The following is a 14,577-nucleotide window of genomic DNA, read 5'->3' as shown; positions in this document are numbered from 1 at the left end:
ATACCTCATATTGATTCTAAGACAGAAGGAAAGGCTTTGGTTTTTTTTTAAAGATGAATGAGTGAACGATAGACCTTGAAGGGACCTTGGGCATCACCAAAACCCTCATTTGTTAACTGAGGAAAACAGGCCCAGAATGAAGAAAGGACTCTCCCAAGATCACCCGGAAAGTCAATGGAAGATGGCAGGCTTGAGCTCACATCCTCTAACTACAAATGTAATGCTCTTAGAGCCGTTGCTGGTTGTTCCATGGACTCCCAAGCTATGGTATTTGTAGGACTCTGGGGCTTACAGCCCAGGCAGACAGGAACCCTGGACCCTGGACCTGCCCTTCCCCCCAAAATTGACCCACTGCCACCCCCCAGGCCGACCGAAGGCCCCCAAACCCCAGAGGTAGTTGTGATTACCTTGAACTCTCCCCAGGCTTCCCTCCCCTGAAAAAAGGAACAACGGAGCAGGTCATGCATTTTTAAAACCAAATTCTTCAAATACCTCTGGGGACGGGGAGTGTTTATTATTTTATTTTTGGCAGCAAAGAGGAAGGAACCAAAGCCTGGGCCCTTCTTGCTCTGATCCTTCGAAAGGGAACTTGGACCAAAGAGCTGGAAAGGCCGTCCACAAGCCCAGGATGCTGAGCTAAGGCTTTCCCGATGGAGATTCGGAGGAAAGCCCTCTCTGGGACCGAGGGAGGAAGAGGCCTTGAAGGACGGGTACTCTAACCCCCTCAACTCACAGATGAGGAGATGGGGTCCTACTCAGGCATCCAGGAGAGATTTGAACCCAGGTCCCCCTGACTATGAGCTTGCCGTCTCCTACTATCTCGCCTACTGACCAGATGACTCTCGGTGCCGTCTTTGAAGCTTCCTCTGTGGGCAGCTCCTCGGAAATCTAATTTCGACTTCGGCAAACGTGTCTGTGGGAGAAGGAAATCCAGAAAATCAAGCAGTTGTGGCTCTGTCCGCACGGCAATGGGCGGCACCAGTTGGAGTATTTCTTCCTGAACGTCACCGCCGAGATCTCACTCACTTTCTCCCATTTTTCTATTCAAAAACACCCTTCCACGCTGCGCCCAACACGGCACGAAGTGTCTGGGGGGCCCGAGGGAGGAGGGCGAGGGCGAAGGAGTGCGCAGGACGAGGAATGCAGCCCTCCGTGGCTCAAGCCACAAAAGCCAATTCAAGTCATCCGTTTTCCGCAGACGAAGGACGTCGAGGAAATCTGTCCTGGGGGCCACGGCTATGAAGCCACCATCATCTTAGAGCTGGAAGGGGTCTCAGGGAAATGGGGGCGGGGCAAGGTTAAGTGAATGGGCTACGGCCACATGTGGGGGGAGTGTCAGAGGCAGAATCTGAACCCAGTTCTTCCTGACCACAGGCAGCCCGCATGCTCCCCCCGTTGCACCACACTGTGCCCCCCAAAACAAGGTCTCAGGGATTTGATTGGAATGTGAAGTCAATATCAATCAATGGTAATATAAAAAATAATAAAAATATGGGGCAGCTACGTAGCACAGTGAATAGAGCACCAGACCTGGAGTCAGGAGGACCTGAGTTCAAATCTGGCCTCAGACTATTCCTAGCAGCATGACCCTGGACAGGTCACTGAAGCCCAATTACCTAGCCTTTGCCATTCTTCTGTCTTAGTATTATTACTAAGACAGAAGGTAAGGATTACATAGATATAGATATGTACCCCGAGAAAGCTACGTAGCACACTGGATAGAGTGCCGGGTCTGGAGTTGGGAGAACCTGGGTTCAAATCTGGCCTCAGACACTTCCTGCAAGTCACTTAATCCCAATTGCCCAGCTCTTACTGTTCTTCTGACCCCAAACCTGCACTTGGTATCAGTTCTAGGACCGAAGGGAAGGGTTTAAAAAAACAATCAACAGTAATATGGCGGCCCGAAAAACTAGTGTTGACTTCACTGAAAAGGGGAAGCCTGATGTCCAGGCACAGGAGAAGATGGTGCTGCTGCTTCTAGCTTGGTCCGAGGCCGGGTGGGCTGCCGTCCTCTGGTCTGGGTGGCCCGCTTCCAAAAAGGACATGGACAAGCGCGAGGGCAGCCAGAATAGGACAATCGAGGCAGTGGCTAGCCCACGGTTCCGTACATGAGTGGGTGAGGAAAGGAGGAGTGCCCAGCCCAAAGAAAAGAAAGAAGGCTCAAAGGCCTGAAAAGCTGCCATGGGGAAGTGGAGTCGGCCTTATTCTGCTTGACCCCAGAGGGCCGAACTAGCAGCCAGGACTAGAGGAAGTGAGGAAGAGGCAGATTCAGGCTTTTTTGAGAGGAAAAAACCTCTCTGCCAACTGGAGCTAGTGCAGTGGGAGGAGGGGGGGGATTTACCCCAGTGGATGGCGCCCGGGGCCAATGTTATCCAGGTGTGTGTGATGAGGGGCCCCAGCGGTACCTCCTCACGCCTCCCCTGGGGTTCCGGGGACCCCACATGCCAGGTGATCCTGCCATTCGTCTAAAGAAAGCTCCATGCGGGGCCACATTGGCTAGAGCCACGATTCCAACCTGCCACTTGCGAGAGCTCGGAACGGGGGTCTCTGAGCAAGGATGACGGCGCTGGCGAGGAGTGTGCTTGCTCCCCGTGATCCCACAAGCCGATCAGATGTCTTCGTCTTAGGGGAAGCAGATGTGGTCAAGGATCCTGTTACCCGGCGTGCCTGGGACCTGGGCACTCCCAGCTCTGGCCCGTTTTCGTTGAGGGCCGTTTGCTCCCTCCGGTGCCTGCGCCGCCTGGCTTTGGCAGGGAGGGCGTTCTGAACGAAAGCCCCTGAGGGTCAGCCTCCCTGCTGTCCGGATGCTTTCTCCTGTCCTCTGGTCCGCCACGGCCCACGGGAGCTTCGAGGCACGCCAGGTTCTGAGGAGCCAAAAGCTGACCCTGAAACCTGCCAGTTCCAAATGACAAAGTCCGGAACTTGACGTTGTTCTCCGAGCCTGAATTCTTGATGACATGGAGCAGAGTTGGTCTACGCTTGTGGAAAGCCCTGGCATGTGGCTTTTTACCTAGAAACGAAGCAGTCCCAGCCCTAAAACGATCAGCGGGTGAATTATGGAGATCAGGTCGTGTGAAGGCTCTGCCCGTTCTGACATTCCTTCGCATGGATTCAAAATCCCTTTTGACTGGATCTGCTCTCTGACTCAGAAGCAATAAACCTTCAGTGACAACTTGGGGGACAGTTATGTGTCAGCGGGCACCCCAAGAGTCTTGTGTAGAGATGACTTACTTCTTTCATGAAGTAAGCAAAACATCAATGAGTTTGGGGCAGCTGGGGAGCTCAGTGGAGTGAGAGTCAGGCCTAGAGATGGGAGGTCCTGGGTTCAAACCCGGCCTCAGCCACTTCCCAGCTGTGTGAGACCCTGGGCAAGTCACTTGACCCCCATGGCCCACCCTTACCAGTCTTCCACCTATGAGACAATACACCAAAGTACAAGGGTTAAAAAAAAAAACCATCAATGAGTGTCGAGAACTTTATTTGAAAGGAAGAATAAGAACTGAGAACATAGTCAAAACCAAGCTGGGGAAAGGCATGGCATTGAAATCCATCCATCTAGATCAATGGTTCCCAAACTTTTTTGGCCTCCCACCCCCTTTCCAGAAAAAATATTCCTTAGCCCCCTGGAAATTAATTTTAAAAATTTTAATAGCAATGAATAGGAAAGATAAATGCACCCGTGGCCATCGCCGCCTCTCTGGATTGCTGCAGCACCCACCAGGGGGCGGTGGCGCCCACTCTGGGAATCGCTGTTCTAGTGGATTGACAAATGAGTCTCGTTCTTCATAAATATACTCTAGTCTTGCTAGTTTCCATGGATCCTCTCACTCAAAAGATGGCCCTCTGCGTCTACCTAACCAGGTCTTCCCCATGCATCTGTTCCCCACAGTCTCTTCCGCCAGAATGTGGCCCTCTCTAACAAACTGTGCCCTTGGCTTCGACTTGCTTCCAATTCCCTGGATTTAGCCCACCGGTAAGTTTAAGAACAACCCACAGAATATGTTACTGTTCACAGTGACAAAGAACTGGAAACGGAGGGGATGCCCATCAATTGGGGGATGTGACGGAATACCACCACGCCGTAAGAAATGATGAACAGACTCATTTTTTTTGACTTGGAAAGAACTACATGAGCTAACGAAGAGTGAAATGAGCAGAACCAAGAGAATGCTATAAACGGTTACCGATTTAGTATTTGAAGGATAACCCGTGAATGTTCACCTCCAGAAAAAGAACTGAGAAGCGTAAACCCAAAAGATATATCCATGTATTTTGGCAAATGACGCCCTCTAAGGTAGGAGAAGGAGGAGCCAAATAAAAAAGAAAAAGGAAAAGAACAACTAGAAGCCTGATGAACCAGCTGTACCATGGGACTCCTCCCCGTGTACCCCATAATGAACCCCACCTCCTTCGGCACCTTCTTTCTCCTCCATCGGTGGGTAGTCCCAGAACTTAGATAATATGTACATCACTCGGGATGTTATAAAATACATCAACATACAGATTGTCGGCCACCAAGAACATCCCTACGAGCTCTCTCATCCAAAGAGGTCTCACAGAAGAAAGGAGACTCAAGACAGGCTGTGACAAGCTGTGAGCCCTTAGTAAGTCTTAATAAAATGTTTGTTGATTGGCTTTTAAAAACACAGAAGGAAAAGGAGGAGGTTTAGCTGTGAATCCAGTTCTTCAGAGAGATCAAAGGAAGTAGGGGCTAAGAAAAGCCTTCTGGATTTGGCCACGGACATCCCTGAAGGAGTCATACAGGTCAGGTGTTTCTAACCTCTTAGCCCCTACCAGGGGTGCCCGAGTCCTCGTGGAACATCAGAGGGCCAGAAGAGCCCCTGTAACTATCTAAGTCCTTGGCCAAGGATGTCAGCCCACCCCGTGATCTTCTGGGCTCTCTGAGCAAACCTCCAGGGATGAGAAGCCTCCTCCAAGAGAGCTCATCCCACTAAGCTGGAACCTTTGCAGCTTCTACCCACAGAATCCAAGTGAAGTATTTGGGCCAGAAAGTAGACCATGAGAGCCTGAAGAGGGGGCCAGTGGTGACGAAGTGGAGGCAGCTGGCTGCCGAATTATGGCCTCCCGTTTGACGATGCTAAGGAGGGCGACGGGCTCAGAGCTCAAAGACTAGTTCGTTCAAGCACCTGTTTGGGGGTGGGGGGTGCAGTTGGTGTTTTCTATAATAAGAGAAAAGTAGGCGTGTAGGCTGAGGGAAAGCGTCTAATAACAGAGGATGACTCAGGAGTTTGGTCCTGGAGAAAGTGGGTGGATGGAAAACCAAAAGCAGTTGCAGTAGGGGCCAGGCCAGTCCAGGAGGTCTAGTCCTGGTGGCTCCAGAGGAGAAGGAAAGTGAAGATTCAGACAGTTTAAGGTGAAGAAGAGGAGCCAGGAGGGGGCTTAGGCCCCACCGCTTTACTGGCTCTTTTCAGGAAAGTAAGAGGTGAGGACAGGGCGGGATGGGAGGATCTAAGAAATGGCCATTTGGAACAATAGCACGTAGAGTTGGGTTTCAGAACATGAACTCAGAGTCAACCCAAACAGCATGGTTTTGTGGTTTTCTTCCCAAAGGAAAAAACTCTTGTGGCTCCTCCAGAAGGCAGAGAGGGACGCTTTTCAATCAACGAGGCAGGAAGTCCTCCTAATCTCTCTCCTTATCGATCATCCTGTTCTTGCTTCTACAATGCCTTGTTCTCCACCCTGGCATCCTTTCCCTTGTCCTTCCTCTGTCCCCCCGCCACCTCCCCTCAGTCCCCAAGCTTGAGTCACCTCCGCCAGCTGCCTTCTCTGCTCTTGTTCCTGAGCCCCACAGAAATCCTGGGAGACGGCATGAAATAACTCTGACTTGGTTCATGAAACGTTCCTCCATTAACTGGACCTTCACTGCTGTTCAGCAATCGTTGCTTCCCTCTGGCCTCCCATTTGGGGTTCTCCTTCTGTCCCCATGGATATTCGCAGCATCTTCCCCTAAGCCCTTGATGCCAATCAAATTTTCTCTCTCAGCAGAGAATGTCACCTCCCGCTTCCTGGACATAAGAGGTGGACTGGGGGAGCCTTTCCTTTAGGACTCTGTTTTTGCTTATCATTCAGTCGAGAATGAATTGATTGAGATCCAGCTATCCACTGAACAGAATTAAAAGAAGAGCCAGCATTGAAGATTCCGCCCCTTTTCCCTTTTGCCCCCTGGACCGCCTCCTCTTCCACCTCTAGCCTAGATGTCAGCGGCTCCCTAAAGGGTTCCCTCTTGCTCCTCCCTAGGAGAATTCAATTCACATTTCTCTGGGCAAGGCACTAGAACGTCAACCCTGCCTGTGCCCTTCCTATGTTATAAGCTGTGGTTTGCCGTCTAAGCCCCGGCTTGATGGTAAGTTCCTTCAGGAAGGAGCGATTTTTTCTTTCATCCTTCTGTCTCCAGAATTCCATTCTTTGCTCATGGTAGACGTTTAGTAAACATCCACAGAATGAAACGGGATGGAATAAGAAAGGGTGGCCAATGTCACCGAGACGCTGAGGCCTGAAATTCTTCCAGCAGGGGGTTTGGGGAGCAGATTCGAGGCAGAGAAAAGGATCCAGATTGAGGGAATTGCCCATTTCCTGTCATTATGTTGGGAAGGATAAGTTTGATGGTGAGAAAATGCCCTGTCAGAGCTGCTGTCCCCGGCAAGCTCCCAGCCTCAAATTCGCTCGCATCTCTTTGAAGAGAATTCCTCCAAAGGACTGTGTTGCCATAATAAAAGATCTCGGGGAAATGGATCAAATCCATTTGCTGTGAGCAGAAGCAGGACCAGGCTGCCTTTGTGGCAGGATGGGCTCCGGTCCAGACTGCCATTCTCGCTCTCTCCCGAGTGAGTTTGACAGGCAGCTGGCCTTCAGTTCCCATTAGCACGAGGCACGTTTGCAGTTCGGTGGGGAGGGGTTTTGTCTTCAATTTCCATTAATGGGACTGGAAATTCCCTGCACACCACAGTGAAAATTTACTCCATAATTATATTTTGCTTGGCAATGAGCAAACTAGGCTAACCCATGGTGCTTGGGAAAGGGAGTTTAAAAAAAGGGGGGGCATACACTAGAAAATGCAGCCTCTTGGGGGCCCTTAATATGCCTGCCCCAAAAAGCCATGTTCACGAACCAAAGGGTATCCATGAGATAGTCCTTCCAAGGGGTTCCTTGCCATCATTAGCCCTACTCCATAGGCACTATCAGAATGTTCATGAGCCGTCTATCTCCCGGGGCCATTTTGTTAGGTGACCCACCATACGAAGGCCCAGATCTGACTCTTTCTAGCCAATCCCCTGTATCTATTTATCACTCGTGTTTATATCCTAGTGTTGTGAATGGAGCTCATAAGCAGACTGTAGGCTGTGATAAACAAGGAAGGACACAGGCAAGAGGGAAGACAATTCACCAGAGAAGAAATGCAGGAGTGAAAAAAAAGGAAATAAGCATTTAATCGGCACCCCCTACATGCCAAGCATGAGCTAAGCCCTTTACAACACTCCTGGAAGGAAGGGGCTATTATTAATCCCAGTTTTACAGTTGAGGAAACAAAGGTAGAGCTTAAATGACTTGCCCAGAGCTCTTTGGCTGGTAAGTATCTGAGCCTAGATTTGAACTCAGGTCTAATGCAGGGATAACCAGTTTTAGTATGGTTGCAATCTGAGGGAAGAATGATTAAGGCCCTGTGCACTTTGAGAGAAGCCCTGAGGAGAACATGGATAATGGTTCTCCAGGAGGGACAGGCCTGTGTGGACAGCCATCTGCATTTGGGAGGGCATTTCTGAATCAATGAGGTCTTGAAGCAACCGGAGCACTGGAGTTGCTTTGGAGTCCCTAGTGGTCCATAGCAGAGGAAGGAGAAACAAGGAGTCTTGGAGGCAGGCAGACCGAAAGAGGGAGAGCAGAGAGAAGAAAGAGAGTAAGAGGACAATTGGTAGCGCAAGGCTCCAGGAGACACAAGGGAATGAGACCCAAAACACAGCCACAAGGAGAGGCAAGCAAGATGGCAAAGCGGGACTCTTGGCCTTTCCACAAATGCTGAAAGTGTTAGAACAAGCACTATGACGATGACTTACTTCTCTCCCTTGTCTGGTTCAGCTCCATTCTCCCATCTCCAGTGATTTGCCTGCACAGGTCAGCTGAAAGCTTCCTCTGTGCAAAATTGTTGGAATCCTAGTTTTGAGATCACGAAAGAAAACTCTACTTTGAGTCATAGAGACCTGGGTTCAAATCCCACCTCTGGCACTGACCTACAGGACTGGGGAGGGACTCCCGACTTGAAAGTGCTGCAGAGTAACTGCTATCATTCTTCTTGTCATCGCTCCCCAACCCTGGGGGCCAGCTGAGCCCTCTGGTCTCCATTTTGTGGATGTCATCCTTCAGGGGATGGGATCCGAGCAGTGTCAAAGGGAACACAATTTTGGAATGTGATCCCCAAAAGGTGAGAGAGCTTTTCATCACACCCTCCACAGTTTTCATGAATATTTCCAAGATCCATCAGTCTTCAAAGATTATACAAGATCAGACTAACAGAACCTGAAAGGAACCTCAGGTGCCCTGGAGTCCCAGCCCCATCTGAGGGGATGCAGCTGAGAACTTCCTCTATGGAATCATCCACAAAGTCACCCAGCTTTCACTTGAGGGAGGGGGAACCTCTGAGTGCCCAAAGCCCCTCATTTGGCTCTAATCGTCAGGACATCGAATTTAATCCCACTTCTCTGAAACCTTCGCTCCTCTTCTCCCCACATGGCCCACACAGCAAGGTTGATCCCTCTTCCATGTGACAACCCTTCAGATATCTGAAGACATCTCTCATGGACCCCCTGAGTCTTCTCCAGACTAGACATAGCCAGTTTTTCTGTCTTTATAGGGTAGAGTTTCCATCTTCTTCCCCATCTTCATGGGTCTCACTTGGACATGGGTTCCGTCTCTGAGGAAGCTCTGACCAGGCTTTTCCAGGTGTCAAATTGAGAAAGACTTTCCTGGGGATCGTTAGGAGAAAATGCCTATGTAAGCCACCATACCAGTCTATGGAGCTCCTGGAGCAAAATCAACTACATTATGGTTCTTCATGGATATGCCTTTATAGATAGCAAAATGCAATGGAAGGGGTCGCAATGGATTTGAAGTCAGAATCTTGGTTCAAATCCTGAATGACCAGAGGCAGCCACTTCTCTCAGGCCTCAGTTTCCTTACCTGTAATTCAATTCAACAAACATCTTTTAAGCACCTACTTTTTGCCAGAAGCTAAGAATACAAAGATAAAAATTCAACTATTCTTTTTTTTCTTTTTTTAGATATATTTTCTTTTTTTAGAAAGCGTTTCTATGGTTACACAATTCTTGTTTTTACTTTCCCCTTCACCCCCCTTCACCCTCCCCCCATGTCCAACTCACATTTCCCCTGGTTTTAACATGTGTGATCAATCAAGACTTATTTACATATTATTGATAGTTGCATTTGTGTGGTCTTTTAGTGTCACATCCCCAACCATGCCTGCATCAACCCATGTGTTCAAGCAGTTGTTTTTCTTCTGAGTTTCCTCTCCTGCAGATCTTCCTCTGAATGTGGGTAGCGTTCTTTTCCATAAATCCCTCAGAGTTGTCCTGGGTCATTGCATTGCTGCTAGTACAGAAGACCATTACATTTGGAAAAACCCAACTATTCTTGACCTTGAGAAGCTTACAATTTAAGGGAGAGGGATGAGCCCACACACACACAAAGGAGAGAGCCCCAGATGTGCAGTCAGAGGAGACCTGGGTTTGAATCCTGCCTCTAACCTTTAGTTTCTGTGACCTTAGATAAATTACTTCCTTTCTCTGCATTTCAGTTCCTCATCTGAAAATCAGAGAGCTGAAGTCAGGAGGAAATTTGGAGCTTCTGTTCTAAATCGGTGATCACAGCTATCATTTAGGATCTTTGTCTCCAGGTCAAGTCATGCCTATGTGTGCTAAGGCCTGGGGATAAAGGAAAGGCAAAAGAAAAAAAAAGCTCGCTATCTAATGGGGAACACAACATGCAAACAACTGTATACAAACAATTGTATACAAACAAGATATCAATGGATAAATCAGGAGTAAACTTAGAGGGAAGAAACTAAGATTAAGGAGGGTCAAGAAGGGCCTCTGGGAGGAAGAAAAACTTTAGTTGGGAGCCAAGGAAGCCAGAGGGTAAAGCTGGAGAGGAAAGATTTGAGCAATAGGAGACATCCAGTGAGATGGAAGGTCTTGTGTGAGGAACAGAAGGACCCATGACTAGATGATCTTTGTGTCCCATATAATCCTAACACCATTACTTTATGTAGATAAGATTATCAATAGATAACCCTGTTGGTGTGGCAGCTAGATTCAAGAAATCAAGATAGCCTCACACTCAGCCTATGGGGTAAAATGGTAGTATATCTACTCAGAACATGTGCACTTGCTTTATGGCCATCTCAGGTCCGTAGAACTTCAACCCAGGTCCCTGGTTCTATGCATGCAATAGAGCACTTGTGGATGGCCTGCAAGTGTTAGGGGCTGGGTTGTTTTACACTGAGGCAGGCAAAGGTGAGCTGGAGTCTCCTACAAGTGCACCAGTTTATTTATTTTTATTTTTTAGAACAATTTTTTCCACAGTTACATGATTCATGTTCTTGCTCTCTCTCCCTTCACCCCCCACTCCCCCAGTAGCTAACAAAGTGCACCAGTTTAGAAAAGACAGACCTCAGGTAACACCTCAAAATGGAACATTCACGAAGGGGGAAGGTGAAGACAAATAGCTAGTAGAATTCAATTGCACTCAGAGACATTCATCAGTCATTCTAGCTATCGCTGTCTCTATCCCACCCACCCACCCACCCCCATCCTCAGAGTGAAGGTTACTGGTCTAACTAGTCTCCACCAGAAGGATATGTAATAGATAGATGTGTGGGTGATTAATGGATGAGTGGATGGATAGATGGATGATGAGTGGGTTCATTCATAATAAACATTGGTGAATGACAGAAGAGGATAATCGATGGATAGATGGAGAATATGGATGAGTGGATGGACAGATGGATGATGAATGGATTCATTCATGACAGATGTATGGGTGAATGATAGAAAAGGAAGATAATTGATGGATGATAGATTGAGAGCACCTGCATAGAAAGATGAGTGGATGATGGACAGTTGCTAGATGGACAGATGGACAAATGGATGGATGGATGGATAGCTGGACGTCATTTATCCAAACCCTCAGATTTCTAAACGACACAAGAAGAGGATGAAAAGTCATGGTCAGTAGCAGTTCACTGTGTCTAATTCCCCAATCACAAACACAGATAGTTCTTGGCTCCTGCTAAAAAGATTCTTGCCCCCGGTGCAATAAGCAGTGGAGGTAAGCATGGACCTGGAGGGAGGTCCAGGCTGTCATCTCCAACGAGAAACAGAGCTTTGAACCAGTTTTCTTACCCTGGGATTTTCCTCAGTGATCTTTGGATAAGTACATTTTTCTGTAGCTGCATGACTCGGATTGGTCCCAGGTCCTCTCAGCCTCCCGTGGTCCTTTCCCTCCTCCTCTAATTGCCTTCAGCAACTTACCCAACAAAAGCCCCTTCCCAAGGTCCAGGCATTGTATATTTACTTGTGAGCACATTCTATTTATATCTTAAAAGATTTTGGCTGGGAAACTGTAGAATCATCTGGAAAAAGTAAAGGGCTTTAGGGAGCTTGGTCATTCTTAATGATGAGATTTTTCCAGATAAAGATAGCTATTCTAATTAGTAGTGGGCCAAGATCCAGATAACTACCTTCCATTTCTGTGCTTTCCCTCTGCCTCAGGCTCCTGGTGATCCGAGGAATAGGAAGAGGCTGCCCATTCGTCCTGCCCCAGGGGTTGTTTTGTGTCATCTTCCACCAGCTGGCTTGTTATGTGGCTTCGCCTCCTAATTTTCCTGCTTTCCCTTATGAGGATTTGTCATGGTTCTCTGGCCATTCGGGTTTTTTAATCGGGTTTCCTATAGTCATATTTATGGATGGTTCAAAATTTTGGTGCCAACCATGTCATCTAGGACGTGTGCCATGCGCAGGTGGTGGTGGGATCTAGGCTCAGCTGATGGTCTGAGCTGTCCCAGCAGGGCATGGACTTGCTCTCCCAATCCGAGCTCCCCTTTTGCCAGATCTCGAGTAGAGGCTGGATTCCCACTTTCAGGGGCTGATGTCATGGGGTTCTCGAACTAAATAAGTTCCAAGGTTCCTTCTGGCCCCGAGGCCCTGTAACATGACTGCCCAGAGAAGCTTGAGAGAGCCTTGTGAAAGGCTGGGCACAAAGCTTCCTCTGAATCCCTGGGAGAATGCACTCACCCCTTTGGAGAGTCCAGTAAGGCCTCCCAAATTCAGTTTAATCACAAGGAATCATGGTGCCATTTTGGTCTGTCCATCCTCTGGGGCTTGCACAAATGGTTGATGGCCCACAATAGGTGTTTAATAAGTGTTCAATGAAGGACTGCCTAGGTCAGTGTGAACACAGTGAAGTCCTAAGGAGGAAAGGTCATCATCAACTGTCTTGCATGATGAAGGAAACTTCCTGGGGGGAAATGGCTGGTAGAGTGGAAGGAGCCCCAGATTGGGCCTGAGAAAAGTCGAGTCTCAGCTCCCCACCTTGTCACCTCAATGGGTCATTATTTAACCACTCTGGGCCTCAGTTTCCTCATCTTTAAAGCTCTGAGGACATAGATCTTCCGAGTGAGTTTTTCAAAGATGGGTAGGAATTTAATGGGTGACAGCAAGGCATTCCAAGTGTATGAAGCACTGCGAGCAACAGTAATAAAGCCAGAGATGTTTTTATAGTCTAGTACTGTCAGTCCTTCAGTTCAAGGACCTCTTGGGATGGTCCAGTGGGCTTAGCTGTCTCCTCTGGACAGATGGCATGGAAGCCACATCTGACATGGAAAGATGGGTGCTTAAATAGCTCATTCCCAATTTTTTTTTATAAAGGGATCATAGTGGGGAGCAGCTTGGTGGTTCAGTAGATAGAAATCCAGGCCTAGAGATGGGACATCCTGGGTTCAAATCTACTTTCAGATACTTCCTAGCTGTATGACCCTGGGTAAGTCACATAACCTGGACCTAGCCCTTACTGCTTTTCTGCCATGGAACCAATACTAAGTATTGATTCTAAGACAGAAGGTAAGGATTTTAATGTTTTTTTTATTTTAAAGGGGAATGTGCACTAGATTCCAAGTGAGGGAAAGAGCTGACATAAAACTATGGAGTAGAGGAGAACAACCAAGATGTCAATCTTTAGGGTTGCTGAGGTTAGCTGTCCTTAAATGTTAGGCTAAAGGGGCTGTATGAGAAGGTGGGAGAGAAGGAAGGGAGGGACGTGGAAATGCTGCTGCCACTGTGTATGTGACCTTGACAAGTCACTGTGCCTCTGCATCTCAGTTTCCCCCTCTGTAAAATGAAGAGGTTGGACCAAATGGCCCCTAAGATCTCTTCCAGTCCAGATCTATGGTCTGTGACCATTCCTTTGGGAGCCTGGAAGGGATTCCTGTTTTTGACGCGAGGGTGGGCTTGTTGCAGCCCAACTTCCCTTCTCGGATCCTCTGGCTTCTTCCATCCCTCCTGCCTCCATTCATCTCTTCCTCCCTCGCCTCTGTGGCCATGGTTCGCGATGTTTCCCACGTCTGGGACATCTCCCTTGTTAAACCACTGAAAGGTCTCCTAAGGGGGCCCACTGAAGGCCCCTTCTGAGATTCTCTGACTTCCAGGGTGGCCCCTGAGGTGCCGGATTGAAGAAAGTCCCAATGAAAGTGGGAGAGGGAGACCTCATTGAGCCGTGTCTACCCAGCAGCACCTGAACCTGCCCAAAGCTCCTGACAGGCGAGACCTCCTTTAGTCCTCACAACGTCTGCCAAGGAGATTCTACACTTCAGTGTAGTGAGCTACATTTTACAGAAAGGGAAACTAAGGCCCAGGCCAGGACAGTGACTCGCCCAGTCCCACAACTCACGCGGTTGGTGGAGGCATGGTTTGAACCCCAACTTCCTGACGGCAATTCCAGCATTAGTAGATTCAGCATTTCCCCTCCTCAGCTCATTGACTAATGTATTTGCTTAGAGGCAAACCTGAGAGTTTGCAGGAGGCTCCGTGGCCATCTGGCCTAACCCATGCCAGAAGGGAACGTTCGCTGGCCTCCAGAAGTTCTCAGCCTTGGCTTGAAGACCTCCAAGGAGGCAGCCCGTTCCATTTCCAGGCAGATCTCCTGGTTCAGATCGCCCCTTTGTACCTCCCCCATTGTTCCTGCTGCCTTCTGGGGCCAAACAGGCTGATCCCTTTGCCACAGGATTGTCCTTCAAAAGAGTTGAGACCTGCCCTGGGTCCTCCCTGTGTCTCCTCTTCTGTGTCCTCTTCTCTCCTCTTCTCTTCCTTTGGAATCCTTGTCAGCTCAGGGGCCACCACTTCCACGAAGCCTTCCTGGATCCCCTCTGCTTTCTCAAATGTTCTTTGAGCACAAAGTCTGGATGTCTCCTCTGTGTCCATCAGCCGCTGCCTTGGCTTAACAGTTTCCACGTCTCTAGCATCTCCCTCCGGCTTCTCTGCCCCCTGCCCCTTC

General features: G+C 48.7%; 1 protein-coding gene across 1 annotated transcript in view; it reads left to right on the top strand.

The window, feature by feature from the left end:
- The first annotated feature begins 2,557 nt into the window (after positions 1–2,557).
- Positions 2,558–14,577, top strand: part of SNED1 (sushi, nidogen and EGF like domains 1) — a 77,245-nt gene continuing 65,225 nt past the window's right edge. Inside the window, exons 1-2 of the mRNA XM_044669517.1 lie at positions 2,558–2,727; positions 3,890–3,973. Coding sequence (XP_044525452.1) covers positions 2,558–2,727; positions 3,890–3,973 — 254 coding nt within the window. The remainder of the gene's footprint in view (positions 2,728–3,889; positions 3,974–14,577) is intronic.

This window comes from Gracilinanus agilis, chromosome 3, assembly GCF_016433145.1.
Source record: "Gracilinanus agilis isolate LMUSP501 chromosome 3, AgileGrace, whole genome shotgun sequence".
NCBI classification, from domain to species: domain Eukaryota; kingdom Metazoa; phylum Chordata; class Mammalia; order Didelphimorphia; family Didelphidae; genus Gracilinanus; species Gracilinanus agilis.
Note: the sequence above shows the minus strand (reverse complement) of the source record. Positions and strands in the feature narration are given on the sequence as shown.